Source organism: Solanum stenotomum, chromosome 3 (genome assembly GCF_019186545.1).
Source record: "Solanum stenotomum isolate F172 chromosome 3, ASM1918654v1, whole genome shotgun sequence".
NCBI classification, from domain to species: Eukaryota; Viridiplantae; Streptophyta; class Magnoliopsida; order Solanales; family Solanaceae; genus Solanum; species Solanum stenotomum.
This window is the reverse complement of record NC_064284.1, coordinates 3,632,791-3,656,499: the sequence shown is the minus strand read 5'-3', so window position 1 is coordinate 3,656,499 and position 23,709 is coordinate 3,632,791. Positions and strand designations below refer to the sequence as shown.

At 33.9% G+C, this 23,709-nt stretch overlaps 3 protein-coding genes across 5 annotated transcripts; 2 read left to right on the top strand and 1 right to left on the bottom strand.

Annotated features, from left to right (window-relative positions):
* Positions 1-3,238: 3,238 nt before the first annotated feature.
* On the bottom strand, positions 3,239-10,324 carry LOC125860122 (AMSH-like ubiquitin thioesterase 1). The gene is made up of 14 exons (XM_049540021.1): positions 9,994-10,324; positions 8,704-8,768; positions 7,937-8,012; positions 7,668-7,859; positions 6,986-7,077; positions 6,233-6,338; positions 5,784-5,830; positions 5,244-5,577; positions 5,048-5,137; positions 4,900-4,962; positions 4,725-4,799; positions 4,345-4,407; positions 4,122-4,174; positions 3,239-3,799 (listed from the first exon to the last, which is right to left on the bottom strand). The coding sequence occupies exons 1-14, from the start codon at positions 10,111-10,113 to the stop codon at positions 3,625-3,627; spliced, it is 1,551 nt and encodes a 516-aa protein (XP_049395978.1). The 5' UTR covers positions 10,114-10,324; the 3' UTR covers positions 3,239-3,624.
* A 4,349-nt stretch (positions 10,325-14,673) lies between these two features.
* LOC125860124 (cysteine-rich receptor-like protein kinase 43) lies at positions 14,674-17,694 on the top strand. Its single transcript, XM_049540022.1, has 5 exons — positions 14,674-14,938; positions 15,942-16,152; positions 16,231-16,468; positions 16,718-16,868; positions 17,247-17,694. Exons 1-5 carry the CDS (start codon positions 14,720-14,722, stop codon positions 17,640-17,642), a joined length of 1,215 nt encoding a protein of 404 aa, XP_049395979.1. The 5' UTR covers positions 14,674-14,719; the 3' UTR covers positions 17,643-17,694.
* Positions 17,695-18,733: 1,039 nt separating this feature from the next.
* LOC125860131 (uncharacterized) lies at positions 18,734-22,511 on the top strand. Of its 3 annotated transcripts, none has more exons than XM_049540032.1 (10): positions 18,734-18,834; positions 19,525-19,620; positions 20,270-20,354; positions 20,631-20,752; positions 21,067-21,091; positions 21,179-21,262; positions 21,367-21,396; positions 21,495-21,600; positions 21,678-21,742; positions 22,118-22,511. In XM_049540032.1, exons 1-9 carry the CDS (start codon positions 18,745-18,747, stop codon positions 21,739-21,741), a joined length of 702 nt encoding a protein of 233 aa, XP_049395989.1. In that variant the 5' UTR covers positions 18,734-18,744; the 3' UTR covers position 21,742; positions 22,118-22,511. The 3 variants fall into 3 exon arrangements, with proteins under 3 accessions (XP_049395989.1, XP_049395988.1, XP_049395990.1); XM_049540031.1 differs by having other exon boundaries at positions 22,110-22,511; XM_049540033.1 differs by lacking the exon at positions 19,525-19,620 and having other exon boundaries at positions 22,110-22,511.
* The last annotated feature ends 1,198 nt before the right edge of the window (positions 22,512-23,709 follow it).

Sequence of the window (23,709 nt, the reverse complement as noted above, 5' to 3'; positions counted from 1 at the left end):
TATAGTTAATTAAGATAAATTGGAATTAAGTAAGATACATTTTCCCTTTAATTTAATCACTTTCTTTGCAAATAAAATCAATTGCACTACTTATTCCTACAAGGACATCAAACCTAACTTCAACGCTCTCTATGATGACTTTTGTCATGCCTCTATAAAAATTAAATTATGACAATCATTATCACTAAAGGTGAATTTATTGGGTCATACTTAATTCAATTCAATTATTTGTCCTAAACACAACAAATCAAGAGTCTATCAGAAACAACTTCTCATTTTCACTAAGTATGAATAAAATTAGTGGTAATTAAGCGGTGCATGTCAAAATATAACGAAGTAAAATCGTATAGAAATTAAAAAGCGTCAATACATAATATATACACAATAACACAATATAATTTTTTGATAAAAAATTGATACCCCTCAAATATATATGCAACTCCACCATGGATAAGATTGCATACATGCTACTTTTCTTAGATTGCATTTATTAATTGCACTAGCTATATTGTACTATATATTATTAAATGTCACTATTTGTTGGTGACTCCCCAAAATAAGAACTGAAATATACTCTACCTTATTATTTATTGTTGTTTGACTTTTGTTACTACTTCCCTTGGATAAATTCCAATATAATAGAAACTATTGTGGATTGATAATTTGATATGACTAATAAATAATCATTAATAGGATTTCAATTGGGATTAGTTGAAAGATTGTTGAAAGTTTCACGTATATTTGGTCTGATTCTGATGTAGAAGACATGCTTTCCATTTTCTTCTTAACAATGACATGATAACTACAGATTAAGCAAAGAATGCAAAGAATACATGTTCTTTTATTTGACAGTTTATCAATAAACATTGGAAGATTTCACAATTGTGCTATGCAATACTTGTACGTTGGCTAGGTCTTACTACTTCCTTCTAGAACTAACATGGAAAGGTTTTTTTTTGTTGCTAAAACTAGTTTAATATTGATTCTGTTGCCAACATTGTAGATTTGTATCAGTTTTGGAAGGTTCTAAAATTGAATTGACATCACTAAAATGGAGGTATTTAGAGACTACCAACATAATCATTGAATATAGCAAGGAGCCAATTTATGAATTCTCAATAATCTCAAAATAAAAAAGATTTATTTTTTTATGTAGAATCAAACTCCCATACAAGAGGCCGATAAAGCTTAAGGGGGTTCTGTCACTAATACTAGACCAAGTGATTCTTTGTCATTGAAGTCCCAATAGATATTTCTTATATATTTAATAAATTTTCCGATATAAATATAAGATGTGCTAGAAGTTACTGGGTTCTATATCCTAGATCCCCTCCCCCAAGAATAAACAAACAAAAAAACCCACAAGCTTCACGTGATTCGAGTTTTTTTGTTGGTGTCTAGCAATAACTTGCAAAGCGTGATAGGAAAAGGCAGACAAAAATAAAGTAACACGAAATGTTATATGCTTGATTGGAAAAAAGAAAAAGTAGGTAGTTTTCCATTTTCTATCATCTTTCGTTGAACTGGGGTCAACGAGTAATTACAAGCGGTCATGTTAATGTATCGAATCCCTTCTTGACAAGGGAACACATCAGCTACTCTTTGGTGTGTAGTGTGTACAGGAAAACCCCGTAATAGTCTGTAAATCATACTAAAAATATAAATAGTACTAGGCAAGGCTTGAATCGATAGAGTCCCTTTCTATCAGTATCAGAGAATCTATTATCATTGGACCACCCCTTATAGCAAAAGTTACAAGAGAAATTAATGTTCACAGTAAAAAAATATCTGAAGTTATCCCATAAAAAGTATCTTTCCCTTCCTTGCCTGTTGGGTCATGGAAAAGCAATTCAATTTCACATATATAAATTCCAAATCATTCAAAAGAAAAATAATTTAGGTTGGAAAATGACAATGATGGTAATGATTAACGAAAATCTAAGATTAATAGCAAAGATGTCTGACTATTACAAGTCCAGATCCATAGAACTGATGGACATAAGTGGGAGGTATACATTCATCAATGACAGCCCTCGTTCACCACAAAGGTTGTGTCAATTTTTCAGGTTTTTGACAGACGAACCATATTTTAAGACTTGACATGTGACCAAGTTGTCTACATTATGCAATTTAGACCCAACAACACACCTAAGTTGTGGATTCCCAAGCCATACAATACTCAGCGGGTTGGCCACAATTCATGGCATTCACAACCTTACAAGATTACAGGGTCCCAGAATCAAGTATGCACTGGTTGCTATCAAAGATGTAAGCAAAACAAAAAGGTATGTCAAATCAAGGTGCTATTTTTTGTCCCCCGACAGTGCTAATTCAAAGAGTACACATAACACCTTAGGCAAATCTTACATCAGAATGAGAAGAAAATGAAGTGGTTTACAAGGCATAGCATAAATTCACACAATTCACTCACTTTTGGATTCTATGATGGCTTAGTCCAAAGAACAAATCTGTAAGGTTTTTTGAGCCAAAGCAGATAATACGAGTCATGGGCAGAGATCAATCCAAATAGGCTAATTCCACCACAAAGGTTAAGTCTGCCTTGCTTTACCCCACCAATCAATCCACCCCAAAAGTTAATGCCTCGACCACAAGAAAACAAACAGTAGACTATTCAATTCAGCCAAAGACGATAAAACAAACTGGAACTCAACCCCAACTTTCTCCCCCAAACAAAAAGAAGATAAGATTTAAGGGAACATACAAAGCAACAGCTGCGCAAAAAAAAGATTCTACATAATACAGACATGTACTGCCGACTCTAACAAAAGGCAGGAAGGATTACACTGCAGATATTCTGAACAGACACTTCCTCCTATATTAATCAGGGGCCCTGGACAACAAAATAGGAAATATCATGGACGAGATCATTGGAATTTGAGCACCATAAAGTTGTAGGATGGCATATAGCAAAATATAGATTACTACCAAATAATGTTCTCCAAATTTAAGTTGTTAAATCATTCAATAACAAAGTCAGTCTTGGATAAAGAATTCTAACCTAAATCGTTTTTCTTTTCTTCTCAACCTCTATTTATATTTTGACCGAAGCAAAATCTTTCTTTGAATTTTTAGTCATTCTTAATGATGCAACAACATACCTAATGAAATCCCACAAGTGGGTCTGGGAGGGTTGAATGCATGCAGACCTTACCTCTACCTCGTGGAGGTGGAGAGACTGTTTCCGTCATTCTAAATGATGAAGAGATAAAGTAAAAAATATTCTGAACCAACAAAACTATATTCACAAAGTACATGTGACAACTGATGTACAGTTACACTAGCTATGACGTCAATAGTTTTGACCATTTTGCAAGTTTACACACGATGATGCCTGAAAAAGAATTTCTATTTACACAAATTGTTCTAATTATGCGTATTCAAAGATGCAGTTCTATTTATATCTGCAAGAATGCCAGGCATGAACGTTTTACAACCTTTACCTGCACGCAATCTGCAGCTTCAAAGGTGAGAGTTACCCGATAACAACTATCAAATTGAGTATTCACCGATTATGTATTGAATCTCGTAGACCAACCAACATTAATCAATAAACAAGCACCATGGAAAAAGATGTATTTTCAAATCATTAATCAATGATCGGAGTCATCGCAGATCAATGACATCAAACTTCAAGTTAGAATCCATATAGACATCTGTACAATGCTTGTAAATTGGGCTACCATCAGGAGGAGGGTCATGCGGATGAAAACCACGCCTTGGACATTGTCGTATAACAGTCATTCCACCCGGATTTGTCAATCGGAATATTCCATGAGTTCTACACACAATAGAATACCACACATTAGTTAGATGAACATCATTAACTAGCGATAAAAGGGAAGATTGTCATTTCTCACTTGTAGGAGGGATACAATCCTCAACAAATAATCCCACCCACACCAGGACTATTTTCTCCAATCGTGGAAGATAGCTAAATATTTTTTGGTTAATTAGCTAGGTTGAGTAACTAATCTCATCAAGTAAGATATATAAACCCTATCAAATGATTGTATAATGCACAAAACATGTACCAAACATCACCAAAAAGGGCATTACACTAAGAGCAAAATCTACTTCACCAGAGATTGAGTCTACTTTACCTTGAACTGTCTCTTGGGGCCATTACTATTGCAATTGCTTCAGGCAACATAATCTGCTTAATCATTAGTAAAGGAAATAAGTGAATCCAGGATCAGTGATGAAATCATATCAATAATTAAACATAAATTCAGGTGTAATGGGCAATATAAACTTTGCCTCAGTTTTTGTAAACAAACTAGAGGCATATCCCGGTTGAGGAAGTAGAGTTAAGAGTACAGAAACCTGATATGAATACTGGGTGTGAACATCAATGGATGACATGAAACATGATTGCGTTGGATGTGTCTGAAAAAGAGTGCAAAGTCAAGAGTCATTACTTGTGACTTTACGGGAAAAGATGCAGTAAAATAACTTGTAGAAGATACCATGGACAACATTTCAATATACATTTCCTATTATGACTCAATAAATTGCAATTGAGTATTCTAGGTGTTCTACCCGCTACTTGATAGTTCTTCCACATATTTTCTTACAAAAGCATAGCAAACTCCACTAGATCACAGAAACTGAACTGGGACTTGATACAATAGTTTATACTTAGCATGACGTCGTAATTCAGGAGTTATTCATCAAGGACTAGGATCTTCGCAAAACAGACTTACATGAATCCACCCAAGAGGAAACAATGATTGCTTATCTTGAACTTCAAATATTTCCTCCTCATTTGTGGTTTGACACTGCTTAGAAAGAATTTGATCAGGATACTATCCAAGGAAACACATCAAAAGAAAGATACAATTACTCTTTTTATGAATAATATAAATGAATCTTACTTACCGAATCTGATGTCGATTCCTGCTTAGGAATGATCAGAGCTGTGATATAAAATTTTCGGTTTTTCTGAAACAAGCAATAGTATGGATGATGATACTGTTACAAAGAGATAGTAACTGAAAACACAATGATAAGAGTTAATGGGACATACTAGTGATCCAGCAAGAACACCACAGGTTTCAAGATTTTTGTTAGTATTGGACTTAGCTAACTTCATGAAAGTATCCATCACAGATGCTGACTACAAAATGAGAATAGGTGAAAGTATTTTATAATGTAAAACGAGAAAAGAGGACAAGGAAATGAACAACCAAAAAATTGAATAGGAAATTGTAGAAAAATCTCACAATGTGCAATTGCAGGGGATCTTCAGAACAGATTAGACCATCAGGTGATGATTTAACCAATCCACATTCCACCTCTTCAACTGGACATGCTGCGGTTGGCATCAAATCTTGTACCTCCGCAAGAACAGGTGGAGGAGAAGGTTGTCTAATGATTTCTGATTGTAGAGGGCTTTCTTCTGCATCAAAGGAAATCAATGAAGCAGGTTCCTCAAGACGCAGCACTGGCTTGTCACTGTTGACTGGTAACATCAATTCCTGACATGGTTTCCCACATTCTGAACTGATATTATCCTTCTTATCAGAAGATTCATTTTCCAGAGGCTGCTTCAGGAGGCTGTTTATGGATTAAGAATTATACTCAAAAGCCAAATACAAGCACACTGAGAAATAAACTTATACGGTAAATAATATTATCTATTGGTAGCTCAGGAATGCATTATAAGCCCGGACAATGCTATTACTAATACGTGTAGTAACAGCGAAAAAAATTCACAAATGATAAAACATGTTGAAAAGAAATCAATTAGCTAAGAAACTCACCTGGGGATCAGAACAGGGGTGAAGTCAACATTACTTGGATAAGACACCTGCATTTAAGTACAGAAGTTGTTATTTGTTAGACTTTAGTCCTTACATTTACTTGAACAGGACTTAAACCCTTATATTCCTGAAAAAGGTTTGTTTGCCGGGACACTCAATCTATGCCTATCCTCCCATGATCCAATCTCAAGAGCTTCTGACCTTGTGCAAGAGTTTGATTGCAGAGATGCATGAGAATGAATTCAACATAAAAGACATTGGAGACTAGAACACTTACATCTTGATTAAGAGTCAGGATTTCATTGACTTCTCACTTACAAGGATTAAAATTGTATTTTACCATGCCAAAGTTATAAGAATACATCCTTCACTCTCCTCTGTCACTAGTTTGAGGACTATAATCATGTTTATCTAAGACAAAAAAAAATAATTTAAAAAATCCTTCATACCCCTCTGCCACTAGCTGGAAGCTGCAACTGTCCTCGAAGTCCATTCGGACCCAAGATGGAATGTCTGTTCAGAGTTTCATCCGTTGGACGCGGAATACTAAGTGACCTAGAAAAGCAACATAATAAACAAAGAAGAACATTGAATAAATAGTTGACATCCGGCAAACATAAGCTCAGTTTCACCTTGACTAACGCATTCTACCTTGCCCATCATTGTTTCTAACCCACATATTGTGCCAGCCTAAGAAGAGATTTTAATTTGCAAATGCTATACAATATGATTTCAGCATGTAGATGTGTGCTTGCTATGCTTTGTGGACAAGTTAATGCTACAGCATTTACTTCAGGAATCTTTTAATCCAGTATACAATGCAAAATGTATCATTATCATTTGATACTCAAGGCTTTATTAAGATAAAAAGAAACTATTCTTGACATCCATAGTTTTTACTTTCATAATTTGTAGGTTCCAAGTAATAATAAACACACTACTCTAAGGATGAAAGCTACAAAGAGGTATGTATACTAAAGTCTGCTGGTGGTTCATGTATAACAGTATAAGTGATTCCATAGGGCTTCAGTAAATTTTAAGCAAGGTAAAATGAACAGATTCCACATGCAACATTCAGATTTAGAAAGAGACCCCAGACTAGAGCCAGAACTAAGCAACTACTCCATGCCATTAAAGTGCATTGATCGGGCACATTGCATCTAGCAATAAATAACAGAGTAATTTTTATTGGAGAAACGTACAAACGGCGGATATGCTCATCTACAGGCTTCACAGGCAAAAACTGTGTGGTTGTTGGAACTTGATACCCAAATTCTCGAACAGGCACCGCTATCTGTGAGATGCAGAAACAACGTCATCAAAATAGACCATTAATACAAGCTGTAAAAGTTCCAACTACCAATGAATCTAGCATTTCGTTCACAACCTTTCACCTTATCTTAAATAAAATCTTCGAAGGCAATCTAACACAACCATAATCTCAACATTTTAAGTGGAGAAAGGTAAAGGGCTGAGCCCATTGTCCACCATTGGCCTTTGGGAATTTCTCGGTTATCGAAAAAAATCAATTTTAAGTAAGAGAAACAACATATGGCTATGATACACCACAGTTTTCTTATAATTTAAAATTTTCGTTTCCGGCAAGCCTCTTAGTTAGTGGAATTGCAATTATCGCTTTGGTAAGCTTCAAACAAACAGTTTTTCAACATCTTCAATCTTCAGTGCATCTCTTGATTTTTTGTTATTATAGTTATATACAGTGTGCTTGGAGCACTGCACACCAGTAACCATACACTTTCTAGAAAATATGAAAGACAAATAGAACCCACAAAACCAGACTTGCATGCATTACAACCAAATTCAAGGCAGCCAAACGAAATCACTTGAATGACACCTAGGAAGTAGAACGTACACGATGCATACCTTATTTGTCCCCCAAGCCTTAAAGCTTTGCTTATTGCCAGGAGAATATTCCCCTGAGAATCCTAAAAGATTATTTTGATGATGATTGTTCCCCTTATTCACTTGATATGTGCTTTTTCTGTTTAGAGCCTCAAGTTTCTGTTGAACTATTGGCTTCAAATCCTCAAGCTCAGCCACAGCATTTAGTAATCTCTAGAGATCAAATATAAGAAAGTCAGATTAGGTAAAGCTTACATATGAACACATAGGAAAGGCATCAATTGTCTTACCTTTTTCAAATAAATTTTGTTGCTCTGCAGTGATGCTCGATAATCTCGATGGCATGGTATTGTCTCAGAGACCAAACTTAAACAGAAAAACACACGTAATTTAAATACATTGCCAGGCATTCAGAACAAAGTTAAGACATCCAAATCATTGAAACCACTTAGTAATTCAATCTAGAGGTTTCTAATTTAAATATAAAATAAAAACTTCAAGGGTTGATTACCCTAACTTGAGGTTACTCTATCAGACATAACCCATCTTTAATTTCAGTTACAAACTTCCTGCACTTAACAATTTAGAGAAACCAAAAACTTTTTCTATATGTAAATTAACCTACTAACCCACTGGATAAGAATGTGGATTAAAAACAAATAAAATATTTATTTAAGTATTTAACAAGCTTCTAAAACTCAGTTTTTTAAGAAATCTGGTGAATCAAAGAAAGTTTTGGAAGGCTCGAGCATAAAATTTAGACAGTATTTTTGAATGCTTCTCTGTATCTTATGTTAGCAAGTACTTCGGAGGTAAAAAATAAAAGAACTTTGATGCATGCACTATTGAGAAATGTTCTTCTTAGGAGATAATACTATTATCCAATAGGGCGGCTTGGTCAACTCTGAAATTAAAAAAAAAAAAAGAGTTTGGGTACTCAAAACTTGAAAGGAAGGTCTTCTAGCATCTAACCACCTCAGAATTAAGCACAATAATAAACATAAACCTTAATGCAGTCTCTGACATTAATTTTGGATCATGTGACTTCCCTTCTCACCTTGAGAATCTAAGAAGCATGACATACAAATCTATGACGTCTCCCTCTGCGCGAAAAATGTCAGCCTACAATATCGTAACCATATCATTTCCTGCAATGTTGCTTGTAGAGAACACAGAAGAACTTGGACTCATACAGAAAGGTATTTATAAACTATTCCTAGCAGCAAAGCACTTTAGCACCAAAAGGCATTCAATTGAGTGACATAAGAAGTCATAAAATGATGGAGAAGTTACTAACCAGTTGCATATCAGAACAGAAAATTCCAACTCAAACAGACACAATTGCACCACCAAACAAGTACCATGCTATAGTTGCGATAATATTAAGAATGCAAAGAAAAGGCTCCAGAGTATTAACCAGGTATAGCAAACAATTATGTAGTGGCAGTGGGTTGATCAAACAAGGGATCAATTGTGGCTAGCATAAAAGAATTAGCAAGGTTCTCTAACATCATCAAAAGCAACAAGCAACATACAGATGTGATAGTTATTGGACAAAGTAGAAGCAACTATCTTAGGGAGATTCGGTCACTTCAAATATGTAATTGTATACCAATACTTGGCAGAGCTTAATTCTAGCTAATGCATCTGCTTAAAACTCAAATAACATTTTGACATCTTTGATCGCCTGTTCTTCTATACTATACCAAACAAGAGTATAACTAGAGTAAAGGGGATCATATATGCTACTCGAATTGGAATAGGATCAGAACAGACCCAAGAACTAACCTTGATGCAAAGCCAAATCTTAATGAAAATCCAGCATTGGACCTAAGTACTGACCTAAGAAATGAGCATGTGTTGCCCTAAATACACCAAAGTGGAAGAGCTTCACTTGCTCTGTTTCAGCAAAACCTAAACAGCTAGCACTCCATTCGTGGTTCAACGGTTCCTTATTTTAGCTAGAAAGGCATTACATAAGTCAATGGTAAAACCTGGGCAGTGGTAATCCTAGAGAGTTGCGAAAAATTGTTTCCAATTATGGAAGTCTGCTTACTATTAGTTTCCCAATTAAAGAAATTATATATAAATAAAATCACAATAATGATAGTGACAACAACAACGAAATACTCCCAATAGTTCTCCAATGAAAACCCTACAGTCACCAATTATTTTCAGTATGCAAATAAAAATCAGTGATTCAATTTTCATGCTTAGGAGTTGCACATGTAATGATATAGCTTTGATCATTGAACAATCGATCGAAAATTCACTAACTTAGTTCACAATTCACGGAAATTCAAATAAAAAGTACAAAATCATAAAGTAGGTTATGGAAAAGGAGGACCTGTTTGAGGACATTATCTGCGATGCGATAGTAAATTTTCAAAGCGATTCGATTATCCACATCGAGTTTCTTCGTACGCGCTGCGATGTTGATTTGCCCCGACGACGACCGAGTCATCATATTGAAGAATTTGGAGGTTTTAATTCCTCTATTTCTGCTTCCTTATCATTCAATTGAAGCAGATCGTAATTCGTAACGTTGATCAGACACAGAAAATTGAGTCTTCAATGGCTGCCCCTGCTTGGAAGAGAGAGAGGTAGAGATTGGGGAAGGCACGGGCGAGGAGAACACAGAGGTCATTCATGAATCCTACAGGGGCAAATGTGGAAAGGCGATATTAGGGCTCGTTTGGTTGAATAAACATTGATACTCACACTCTTTTTAAAAATAAAATAAAAAAATCTTATATAATAATGTACCCATATGTCCTTTTATATATTACTCGGTTACTCCCATTGTATATTGAAATTATAATTCATTTCAAGTTATATTTGAGCATAACATAATAACATACTCTATATAATTTTACAAATTGGAGTTTAGAATAAGTAAAATGTATACATATCTTATATTAATCTAAGAGGTAGAAAATATGCGATAGACCTAGCTTAAGGGAGAAAATTTCAAAGTAATTTGAAAAAAATACAAGAAATAACATATACACTACTAATAAACAATACATAGTCTCAAAACTAATATTTATCTCAAAAATACAGAGATTGTTTCGAATAGATTTCGACCCAAGGAGAAAAAGTCCAAAGTAGTCCAAAAAAAATAGTAAAAGTACAAGAATAAGAAAATAGTAACAAACATCATAAAATAGAAACTACGATAAAATAATATGATAATTGAAGTACAAAACAATAAATAATTATAGAAATGGAAGGACTAGATACTACAAGAGCAATACTGCAACCACTAGTATGAATGGATAACAAGACACACAAAGTGTTGCCCTAATTTGTATCCTCAACAACCTCTTATCTAAGGGCATGTCCCCGATAAGCTAGAATTGTGTTATGTTTTATCTAATCATCTCTCCAATACTTATTGGGTCTACCTCTGCCTCTAATGAAACCATCTATACCCAACTTCTCACACTTTCGCATTAGGACATATGACATCCCCTTTTCACATATCTGAACCATTTCTGTTTCGATTCCCACATTTTGTCCTTCCACTAAAGTCATTCTCACCTTACTCGGATATCCTCCTTTTTAATCATATCTCTTCTTCGTATGACTTTCAATTTCTGAACATGAGTCTTATAGTGATCAATAATATCACTGATCATTACCTTTTGCACGATCATTTTCTGAGATGATATATAAATTTTTAAATCTGCAATTGCTCAAAAAAATCAAATGAATCATCAGGTGGGATAGAAGGAAATAGTGTAGATGTGTCGCTCGATGATTGGATGCACAATCTTCCAGCTTCAGGGGCTTGATCAGGATTCAAGAATACTCCTTAGTTCTTTTGCTTCTTTCGAAAATTATGTCAAATCGTTTTCTCATACTCCTCCTAAATCAACTTTGGTACCACAGAGGCCGTCGCCATAGATGAGGTAAAAATTCGCAAAAAGAAGAAAGATAAAATGAACCCCGTCAATAAGTTTTTTGACAAAATAAAAAGTATATCTTCATTTTAGTGCCTATCAATCACTCCAGCAAATGTTTGGGATTGTTAGATTAACATGACTAGAATGGAGGTAATTTTTTTATTTAAAATTTGTGTATCATCTAGCAAGGTAATTGTGCCAAAAAAAAAAGTGCACAAAAATAACAAAGTCTTATGAAACTATTCATCTTACAAGAATTCCGTGGTAGCCAAAGGCAACAGACTACAAGCAACAATGTCGAGTTATAATGAACTTTGATAGTTATTTTTTTCGTAATTTAATATTTGAACGTATTTTTTGGAAAAATCAACTAAATGTAATATACTTATCAAATATTAATAAAAGTACTTCTCATATTTTTCAAAATAAATAAAATACTACTAGTTGTTAATAAGTTGGTCTAACATACTCTATAATTTGATTCAATGAAACTTCACTATTTAGGTTGTTTTTTTTTTTTTCCGCGGAAGATTGGAAAAGAGGATCCCAAAACAAAATAAAAAAAATAAAAAAAAGTAAGTTTCGGGTCATGTTACATTATTGAATTAGCCAACGAGAAGAAACTATAGGTATTTTTAGGTACAAAGAATATATATATATATATATATATACTAGTAAAGAAAGCCCGGGCACTGCCCGGGCCCAACATTAATAAAGTTATATTGTTACTCTCTCCGTCCCATATTAGATGAGAATCTTACTAAATTTTTTTTTCATATTATTGGAGCACTTATTAAATTAGGATAGAATTAATTAATTCTTTTCCATTTTACCCTACAATTAATATGACCATTCCTATATTGTATGTGTATTTTTTGTAACTCATTTCAATGTGCATTGATATAAACAAAGNTGATTTTTTTTCATACTAGTCAACGCATATAAACCAAGTTAATTTTGAATTCAATTTCTTGAGAATTCATAATTGAAATAGCATTAGACCTACCATATTTTAAATATATTTGTAAAGTAATCTAAACGACACTTAGGATTAATGTTTGATTGACCAGTATTAGATATCAATCACAAAAATATTTAATCATTGTTTGACAAATTCCACGACTCAACATGCATTAAAATATGTTGACTCTGAACTCTCTCTTTTTTTAGTTAGTTTTTTTTAAAAAAGAAATTAATACTTTTTATATTTAACAATTTTATAAAATTATATTCTACGTGATATATTTAAGACATAAAATTCAAAAGATATTGTAATACGTCATACACATTCTTAATTTTAGATTACATTTTTTCAAAAAAAAGTTACATACTCAATCAAATTAAGACAAATAAAATAAAACAAAAGAAACTTAAAAAGAAAAAAAAGGGATTCTCCAACCCATAGGGGTGCATTCTCTAACATCGACACTAACAAATGCAACCAATAACAGTTGTAGAGGAATAATCAATTATCTTTCGTCCTTAATTAGAAATTGAGTTTGAGTTAGATTAAATATATAGTTGCTATTATTAGAAAATATTTTACTTAATGGAACTTTTCTCCACGAGTTCAAATTTCAATATAAATATTGGACACCAAATGGGACACTAACAAACACCAATCGGATGTACTTTTATAATGTTAAGTATAAATTAAGACTTGGTTATTACTCCCCTGTTCCATACTAGTCCATATTATTAAAACAATTATTCCAAATTAGTTGTCAATTTATAAAATCAAGATAAAATTAATTATATATTTTTATTTTATCTTTATAATTATAATTATTTGGAAAGTGTAAGTAAATTTGAAAATTGTCTAAAAAAGTTCTTTAAGAGTTAAATTAGTAACATTCTTTTTTCTTATTATAAAAAATAAAAGGAACAACTTATATATGATGAAGAAAAGTAATTGCACTATGTATTTTATCTATGTTTATGAGAGTATTTTTTGGGGTCAAGCATTGGTGATAGATTAGTTTATTTATTGGAAATGAAATAAAATAAAATGCACTAAATTGTAATGGGCCATTAAACAATTTTCTAGAACTTTTTCAGCTTTAATCTATGACTTATCCTCCCAATATATACGATTAATCTATTTATGACTATATTAAACTACTACTAATTACTTTTCAAAATCAAACTTCTCACTTATTCTTCTTTAATTTTCTTAATTAACAACGTCGCAATTACATGTACATTTTAGATTAAAAAAACAACATATAAGTAGACTCATCAAAAAAAAAAAAAAAAAGGTGACTGATTTGTTTTCAACAAACACTAAAAAAGTACTTGGTAAATTTTAACTCATATTTCAAAGTCAAAATAAGTATTTATTTGAAATAGGAATGAGTAACAGAATAATACGACGAACAAAAAGTCCCTCAACTTTATCCTTTTTACAAATAAAGTTTTATTTATATAATTATTTATTTTGTATAAAATTAGTAAAAATATTACTATAAGATCAAAAAGTTATTTCGTCAAATTGACTACAAGTCTTCAGCTACTAATTACTTTCCACGCACATGTAATAAAAGTCAATACTTCAAGTCTTCAACTACTCCAACGACTTTGCTTCTTAATCAATTGTTATTACAATAAAATAACCTTCTAATGGTGTTTCTATATGTGTTTTAATTTTCAAATAACGCAATCTTATTACCCACATGATATATTGCCTTCATTGTGACACAAGCAATAAATAAACACAAATCTCATTTTTTACTTTTACGAAATATATGAATTATTTTCGATAAATCAGCAATTAAAAAAAAAAGTTATATTAGGACAACGAACAGATTGAATGTTTTATTTTGTATCCTTTGAATATCTCTATCCTTCGTGTGAGCTCTATGTAAAAAGCACTTGTTTCAACATGAAAATTTTAAGATATAAACATCAATTTGGCATACGACTCGCAATACGTATAAAAATGTGTTTTTCTGCTGGAAATGTATAGTCTTTTCGTATTCAAACTATCCGTACATCCCTGTAAAAGTATATAAGAGCTGAATACGGCCGGCAGCTGTAGTCCACGTGATCACCAGTCTCTTTCAAGCTGGGACTTAACAACCTTTATAAGCAGTATTCAACACGCATCTTAATTTGTGTACAAATTTTAATTTGGAAAAAATTGCTGTTAACTTTCCTCACAACTGAATGCATCCTTCCTTGATGTTTCTGTTTTCTATGGGATTCCTCTCAAGTTTATGCAGTTGTTTCGAGAAACGGCAGAAACGCCGCGGCGGAGACGAAGCAGATGACAATGGAGAAGAATCGTTTGATTTGTTCTATGAGCTCCGCGCTTTGCAAATTGCTACTAACTTCTTCTCTGACCTTAATCAGCTTGGTCACGGAGGGTTTGGACCCGTTTACAAGGTACGTGCGGCTTATCGGACTTTGATTTTTCTCTATAGGTAACCATAGTTCGTTTTTACTCAAAAAGAACACTCGAAATTCACTTCGTTTGGCATTACTTTTATGAAATTAATACTGCATAATTGGCAAAGTTGCTGTCATGGATCTAGGTTCGAGCTGTGTAAACGAAATGCAGGCTAAGATGGCCTACAATAAAACCTTTTAGTCCGGCCTTTCCCTATGAGCATAACGGAAGCTTAGTGCAGTAGACTGCTCGTAAAAAAAAGTAAATCCAAATTAGGTATGGAAAGAGTATCCAATTAGGGGAACAATTGGGGTTGTTTGGTTGCATAATTGTTACATTTTGCATTAATATTCCTTTTGTGACTCCGATTCTCCTATTCATGAATCCCTAAATTCTCATTTCGTTCTACTAATGTTTGTATTTAATGGTTTTGAAACGATAAGAAGCTGCACGATATAGGATTTTTTCCTGTCTAGAAAAGCAATGCGAGGTTCACTAATTAAATTATCTCATATTTTAATAATATACTTCATTTAAGCTTTCCTCTTGTAATTGTTATGTATTCAGAACATATATTTAAATTTAATAAGTATAATGTTACATTCTTTTTTCTTATTATTACTCGCATGTATTTAAAACTAAGTGCTGTATAATATAATCTTTCCTCTTAAGATTGTTGTTTTATTTAGAAGTTAGAACATATGTTATGTAGAAGTAATGATATGCAAATTCTCCATGTAGTACCATCGCGGACTCCTGTTGCTTAGGAACTGAACCTGTAAGATGGTATTCATTAATAACTAACAAGTTTTCATACATCAGAAATCATTCTAATCTCATCAGTTTGTGAAAACTAAAATTTTTGAAATTCCAGAACTCCAGTTAATAATTGACACAGCTGTCTGACCTAATGAACTTCATATGGTTGCTACAGTTTGTTTAGTTCAATGAGGAGATCCAGAGTCTATCTTGATTATGTTTCATTAACTTTCTTCACAGGGACTGATGCCAAATGGTCAGGAGGTTGCTGTAAAGAAGTTATCCGTAGATTCAAGACAGGGAATAAAAGAATTCACTAATGAGGTGAAACTATTATTGAAAATTCAGCATAAAAATCTGGTTGTTTTGTTCGGATGTTGCATAGAAGGACCTGCAAAGATGCTTGTGTATGAGTATCTGCCAAATAAAAGCCTCGACTGCTTCCTCTTCGGTAAAATGAACACTCATGATGCCGAGAATTTCTTTAATACCATCAGGTCAGGAAAACTAACAAAATGTGATTTTTCAGCTAAGGAGAAGTCTCCATCTTTGGATTGGACGAAGAGATTCCAAATAATTACTGGTATTGCCAGAGGTCTTCTCTATTTGCATGAAGAAGCCCCTGTAAGAATCATACATAGAGACATTAAGGCCAGTAATATATTACTGGACGAGCAATTAAATCCAAAGATCTCAGACTTCGGTCTGGCTAGGCTGTTTCCAGAGGACGGCACCCATGTAAATACATTTAAAATCTCTGGTACATAGTGAGTATTATTTTTCTTTACTTTTATTGTTTTCCAAAGGGGAAAAAAGATCCCTCTGCCCCATTTCCTCCTCCCCTAATTGGCATCTGAGCTGCTTCTACTGAATGCAGTGGTTATATGGCTCCGGAGTATGCATTACATGGTTATTTGTCCGTGAAGNTTGTATTGTTTTCCAAAGGGGAAAAAAGATTCCTCTGCCCCATTTCCTCCTCCCCTAATTGGCATCTGAGCTGCTTCTACTGAATGCAGTGGTTATATGGCTCCGGAGTATGCATTACATGGTTATTTGTCCGTGAAGGCAGATGTGTTTAGCTTCGGTGTTTTGCTATTGGAGATCGTGAGTGGAAGGAAGAACAGTGATGGGCGGCTTGGTCCTCAAAAGGCAGACCTCTTAAGCTATGTAAGTTCCAGTCCAGAAACTTCAATATATGAGTATTTGCTGATGTGATTGAATGTGCTTGGTTCATGAGTTTTGAATCTATTTCCTACTTGAGTATCACTAAATACTAAAACAACGTGGGGTTGGAAACCGGATATTCAAAACTTATATCAAAATACAAAATTCTCGTCATGAGCATCCCTAAAGCAGTACATCTTAGAGCACAGTCTGTCCAACAACTAGTCAACTAGTTTTCATTCAGATGCTGAAAAAATGGGTTAAGCCAGCAAACGTTCCATATATCATTTCTAGGAAGGAAAAATTATAGAAAGCCTCTGCTATTTTACCGTCCACTGTCTGCTATCTTGCTTTGACAAGTTTACTCCTCTCATTTTACAGGCATGGGGACTGTTTCAAGAAAGGAAAGCTTTGGAGCTGGTTGATTCCAGCCTAGAAAACTATGATGCTGATGAAGCAGTAATGTGTATTCAGTTAGGACTACTATGCTGTCAATCTACTGTTTCAGATAGGCCAGATATGAACTCTGTCAATCTCTCTCTTTCAAGTGATTCATTTAAGTTACCAAGACCTGGGAAACCTGCAATTCAAGGCCGTGTGAGCAGATGGACAACTGATAGTTCTAGTGCCTTCACCAAAAATACTACTAATGCTAGTAGTACATTAACTGGTGTGACAAATGCTACTAGTACTACTAGGGCTTCCGGAGGCAGTAGTTTTGTTGAGGATTTTTCTAGAAATTCAATCTCATGTTCTTCTATGAACGAAGGTAGATGACCCCATTTGTATTGTAAATTTGTAACGAGTTTGTTGTTTACCACTTTTTTAATTTGTATTTACCTTATTGTTTAGATCACCATGTGTTTGAGTGAGTTTACTGTATGTAAAATTTGTTCCTAACTTCAGAACAAAAGCAAACCTTTATCAGCATAGAGAATTTCTCTTGTTCTCTCGTTGATACTGCACTTGTTTGAAGTACCATAGTATTTTTGTGGCTTATCTGATGCCAGGGACCAGGCATCTGGCGTTTTCTTTCAAGTCTGGATTCTTGTATAAATTTAGATTTTCAAAAATGAAATATGGAGATGTCTTGGGTAATACAGTATTTTTTTTGTTTCTTTAATCTTATATTGTGTATGAGATCCAAAACCAAGATCCGAGAAAGTGGATGCTCGAGTCAAAATGTTTTTTCCCAAGACAATTTTCAATAAACTTAAATAGACGACTTATGTCAGTACTATTTGTTAATTAAATTGAGTGTAGAAGTAGACAAAGTGTACTCCCTCAATGAATTGTTGAGACTTTTTCATTATAGTCCAAAATAAGTAAATTGTTCAAAGTTCAAAAAAATTGTTAGACTTCTCGTCATGTACCCTATAATTTAATGAGATTTTAATTACATTACATTTTTTCTAAAGTGTATCGTTTCACCAATAATTCAATTAATATGAAGTAGACAGAGTAGAGAGATTGGGTGCATGTGGCATGGGTTTCAATTTCTTTAAAACAACAAGAACCCACACTGCAGTTAATTATAGCACCGACGAGGGGAGTCAGAATAAACTACTAACACCCATTCCCATTCTGGGATTCAGTATCAGCCAATCTCATTCTCTCTGCTCTTTTCCCATTCAGTCTCTGAACTCTGGCCCTTTAACCACAACAAACAAAAACAAAAAAAGCCGCTAATTGTGTAAAAGTTCACCAACTGCAACTCATCACCTCCAAATTTCTTTACTTTTCAAGCTGGAAACAAAAAAGAAGGAGCAAAGTCACTTTTAAAAGTTTTGCACTCACACCCACTTGAGAAAAAAAGATTCTTGATCCCTTTTGCCCTGAAAATACCAGTTTGAACAAAAAAAAATTTATGTTGTAAAGCATGCCAAATTGGGAGCTGAAGCATTGTTGCAAGCATGAACAAATCGTTTTTCTCGCAACTCTTGGCGTTTGTGCTGTTGTCATTCTTGCTGTACTTACTCTTCTTGTTTCTTCCTTTTTTTACTTTTGGATCACATTCATACTCTTACAAATTCAATGAAAAAACAACCCCTTTATCTTCTTTTTTTCAAGAAAAAGGAACTTTCTTGGATGTCTTAACAATAGATCTTAATTGTGGGAATGTTATATGTATTGCTTTGATTGATCCTTTCCCTTTCTATGGATGCTCTGTTTTCCGCTTTAATTGTTGTTTATTGTAAGAAGCTTCTTAACCCCAAAAGAGCATTTGCAGTTTATGTTAAACTGTGAGTTGGGTTTGGCACCTTTTCATCAGTATAAGCATTGAGCTGTGAGTGCTGAATAAAGTGTATTATTGCCTACTATAATTTCTAAACTCAGGAAGTTTACTAATGTGTTAAGGGAGGGGAACAGCTAAAGGTTGATTCTTTAACCAAGTGAAATTAGTATAAAAGAGTCGAGCACGAGCACGGATTAATAAGTATTTGATTCATGTTGGACCCATAGCAATGAATTATGAATTTAATTTTTGTAATTTTCTTGATTGTTCATGGTGTGTTAGTGTTGTAGTTATAGTAAATCATTAACAGTTAAAGTTAATTTGTCTTCCACTTCTTCTTTTTTTGGAAATTTAAGCTGTTATGACTTACTAGTCTATCTGTGGCCTTTCCTCTTGGTGACAATCTGTTGGTTTTTCTTGCAGCTCTGGAGAACAGTGCTGCTACTACCTTTCAAGCTCGTTGCCGTGTTTATTCATGAAGCTAGTCATGCTATAGCTTGCAAACTTACTTGCGGACATGTGAAAAATCCCCCTCTCTCTTTTTTTTTTATAAATTTTAATATTTAGCATATGATACTGTTGGTTCATACTTCCTGAGAGTTGATGGCTGTAGTAATTAAAGCAAGTTAAAGACTGATTGTTGTTAGCTAATAAAGTAAACACTACTTCAAATATTCAACAACAACGAGATTGATTATATTTAACGAACTGAAATAGAGATTTTACAATAGGAAAACTAAGCAATTGAACAGTAACAAAGAAGGGGATGAGATGCCAGAAGAATCGGAGGTGAGAAATATAGACTTTGCCAAAGCACAATACACAATAGACTCTCTTTGCTTGCCTCCACAGGGGCATATTTGTATGTTGGTTCATAACAGGTAATATACAATCATAGGTTGAACTGTCGTATTATCATGCTTCATAGCAGAAGTAAGAAAAAGAGTACCTTGAACATATTCTGTCTTCAATGCTTGCTTCAAGTTCCTTATACCCGATATATTTCTGACTGAACTGGGAAACATTTTCTGTTGTCTGTACTAATTGTTAATTAGCTACGCCATTGCCTTATACATCTGGACATATATACCAGTCAATAAATAGTCCCATCTTCAGCCTTATGTCATTCCTATTTTAGCTTATTTTGTGATGCTTGTATCACCTGCAGGTTGAGGGAATACAGGTTCATGCTAATGAAGGTGGCACCACACAAACGCGTGGAGGTGTATATTGGTTCATCTTGCCAGCTGGATGTATATTTCTATAACTTCCCTGGTTACATTTTAATTTCAGTGTGCAGCAAATTTCTTATCAACATGAACTATGAACTTATTTATTCAGTTTTGTTCGGTTGATTTGATATGTAAATAATCTTAGTACTAGCATAATGTTCAGTAATTTCTTATGTCCAAATAATATTACAAACTACTGTAAGATGCCCATGATGAGTTTTCTCTTTCAATGACTGATGTTAACTCATATGACACTCTTGTTTGGTTCATGGAATCGACTCTATTTTCTCCTTATAGATCTTGGTTCAGCATTTTGGGGAATGGTTTTAGTGCTTGCGTCCACCAAGCTCCTTTCAGCAAGAATTGCAGCAGGATGTTTAGTGGTCACTCTAATTGTTGTTCTTTTTGTGGCTAAAAATGTGAGTCACAATCGATTCCCTTAGAGCGTCTCAAACTCATCTTGTCAATGAAATTACATGTATAATTAATGGCAGAGCATCTTGGATTGATATTTTTTGATACTATCGGTGTATAACTAAGAGAAAAGAAGCAAGTGTTTTGAAATGACTTCAATAAATTTCTAAAAGTGTATCCCTTGGAAAGGACGGAGATGTTATTTATTTCGAGCTAGTTGATGTTGGATATTCTAAATGATAATGCTCTTAATATGCATGATTCTACATTGAAGTTGCAGTACCTTTCTTACTGAACATGTCTCATCTCTTTTGTGCAGTGGACACTCAGGGGCCTTTGTATAGGTAAGATCATTCACCCTGCAAGGTTTTTCTACTATTTCTAGGCCATGAGAACTAGGCCAAATTGATATTTAAATGTCAAACCATCAGGATTTGTTCTCTTCCTTGCTGTTGTATGGGTTCTGCAAGAAACAACAAAGATTAAAATTCTGCGGTACATCATTTTGTTCATTGGTAACTTTCAATCCCTTTACCTATGCTAAGTTTCATGCACCATTGATTTTGTTTTTCCAATGTCTAGACTCATTTTCGCTCATTAAAGTGTTATTGATATGCAGGTGTAATGAACAGCTTATTTTCTGTATATGGTAGGCTCTGGAGATACACAACTGTTTCACGTACTTTCTCATTTGATAAAATTCTACATTAGCATATTGATGCCTATACATGTATTGAATTGTTGCAGATATATACGATGATCTGATATCACGAAGAGTTAACTCGAGTGATGCTGAGAAGTTTGCTGAAGTGTGCCCCTGTCCTTGTACTGGTGTTGGCTGGGGAGTCATCTGGTGAGCACACCTACAACCTAAAAAGTATTGAACTTCTAAAATAATAGAACTTTTACTGAAGGGAAAGTCACTTGCAGGGGACTCATTTCTTTCTTGTTTCTCTGTGGAGCCACATATCTTGGTTTGGTGATCTTGTCCTGAGGTACGCTTGCTTTAGACCGCTCATTACAAGTTTTTATGATTTTAGTCTAGTTTGATGCTACTCATATATAACTTGTTTTAGGTATGCCGTGGTTTAAGTCTATTTTCATGGTATTCATATATTACTAGTTTTAGTTAGTTCTTCCAAGCTACAAAGAGTTTATACCTATGGATATCTAAAAATGAGCATAGGGAGGAAAAAAAAATTCCAGTCTATCACTCTTTTGGAAGATTTTCCAATTCAAACATCTTCCCTTTGCCCAGTCTATTACTTGTTATCATGTGCTTGGGTTGTCTTCTTTTGTTCTTCCCTGCGACAAAAATGAAGAAACTATATAGGCCTTCATATTAAGTGTCCTAAGCAACAGAGTTGCAGGCTGAGGAGCTGGATACTTGACACAATTCAAGGGACTTCCATTCATACACGTTCAAGAGCATTCGTTTACCCCTTACGTTGGTTGGCTCTTACTATTTATGGGACTGTATTTGCCAAATCATTTTTGCAAGCTGGATTACTGCAGCATAACTTACAATACAAACATGATTGGGTGCGGCAAGAGGAGAATCAGAGTACTATAGTGATACAATTATAACATTGTTCTTTTCACTTGAGCATGTATTTCCTTTCTCATACACCAAAAGGAATCTCAGTATGATACATTTCCTCATGACTTGGTCTGTTTGACATTTGCTGTTGTACATATCAGTTTCATGTTCTTCATAGAACTCTATAGCTTTCTAGTTTTGGATATTTTGTTAAGTTTCAATTGGTCATACCTACTAGTACAAGTTACAACAACAACATACCCACCCCAATGTAATTCCACAAGTTAATCTTCTAAACAAATAACAAATTCAATAGTAACAAATAAGCCTTTACTAGAAAATCCATATATCCCATGGACAGCTTTTATATCTACATCACGTAGATTAAAATAGTAAACGGAAGTTAATTCACAATAGTTTCTTGATCATTTAAACAAAAAAGAACAAAAGTATAATTTACATAGTGTTTAGAGCTAATTACATTATTTTCTTGCTATTTTTCAAACGGAAAAGGGTCAAAATTGCCCCCGAACTACATGAAATAGACCATTTATACCCTTCGTTACATTTTGGGATAAAAAATACCCCTGCTATTATCATAAGAGACCACAAATACCTTCAAGAGTTAACACCCCAAATTTTTGTTGACGTGACATGCCACGTGGGACTAATCCTTCCACCTAAGCGTTGCCAACTAGGATTCACTACAAAAGAACTAGACCTTTAACGGCAACAATAGTCGCCACAAAAGCCCAGAAAATCGTCACTAAAAGTTTTTAACATTAAATTCTAATTTTGTGTTTTTTTCTTCATTGTTTTTAAAAAACCAAATATGATATCGATTAAGTAAGAGTTTGAAGACACTATATGTTTTATTTTTATGTCATATGTAAATGTATAAAATGTACAATGATGCATTATATATATAGAAGGAGATTTGAATCGAGAAGTAATTTTGATTATTTTTCGTAATAATATTGGATGTTTTTAAAATGGATAATGCAAGTTATTTATTTTAGAAAATTAGGTCGCAATCGAAAATTAATTATCATATTTTTTTGTTGAAAAAATAGGTTTTACTAGCGAATGGTTGTTGGAGCCTTAGTCGCCACTAAAAATCACTCATAACCTTTAGTGGCAATATTTTGGGATTTTGTGGCGACTTTGTCGCCACTAAAAGTCAAGTTCTTTTGTAGTGAATCTTAGTTGGCAATGCTTAGGTGGAGGGATTAGTCCCATGTGGCTTGCCACGTCACTAAAAAATTGGGGTGTTAACTCTTGAGGATATTTGTGGTCTCCTGAGATAACTGCGGGGGTATTTTTTATCCCAAAATGTAATGAAGGGTATAAGTGGTCTATTTCACATAGTTCAAGGACAATTTTGACCCTTTTCCGTTTTTCAAATTACAAAAATCCCTCAAA

Bases quoted from the DNA above. Each gene is read 5' to 3' on its own strand.
- LOC125860124 (XM_049540022.1), top strand. From the start codon at position 14,720: ATGCATCCTTCCTTGATGTTTCTGTTTTCTATGGGATTCCTCTCAAGT. The intron at 14,939-15,941 runs GTACGTGCGGCT...CTTTCTTCACAG, and splicing joins GGTTTGGACCCGTTTACAAG to GGACTGATGCCAAATGGTCA. The intron at 16,469-16,717 runs GTGAGTATTATT...TACTGAATGCAG, and splicing joins TTTAAAATCTCTGGTACATA to TGGTTATATGGCTCCGGAGT.
- LOC125860122 (XM_049540021.1), bottom strand. From the start codon at position 10,113: ATGATGACTCGGTCGTCGTCGGGGCAAATCAACATCGCAGCGCGTACG. The intron at 4,800-4,899 runs GTAAGTAAGATT...CTTTCTAAGCAG, and splicing joins AGGAATCGACATCAGATTCG to TGTCAAACCACAAATGAGGA. The intron at 4,408-4,724 runs GTAAGTCTGTTT...ACTCTTTTTCAG, and splicing joins TTCCTCTTGGGTGGATTCAT to ACACATCCAACGCAATCATG.
- LOC125860131 (XM_049540032.1), top strand. From the start codon at position 18,745: ATGCCAAATTGGGAGCTGAAGCATTGTTGCAAGCATGAACAAATCGTT. The intron at 19,621-20,269 runs GTGAAAAATCCC...TATCACCTGCAG, and splicing joins GCAAACTTACTTGCGGACAT to GTTGAGGGAATACAGGTTCA. The intron at 21,092-21,178 runs GTAAGATCATTC...TCAAACCATCAG, and splicing joins ACTCAGGGGCCTTTGTATAG to GATTTGTTCTCTTCCTTGCT.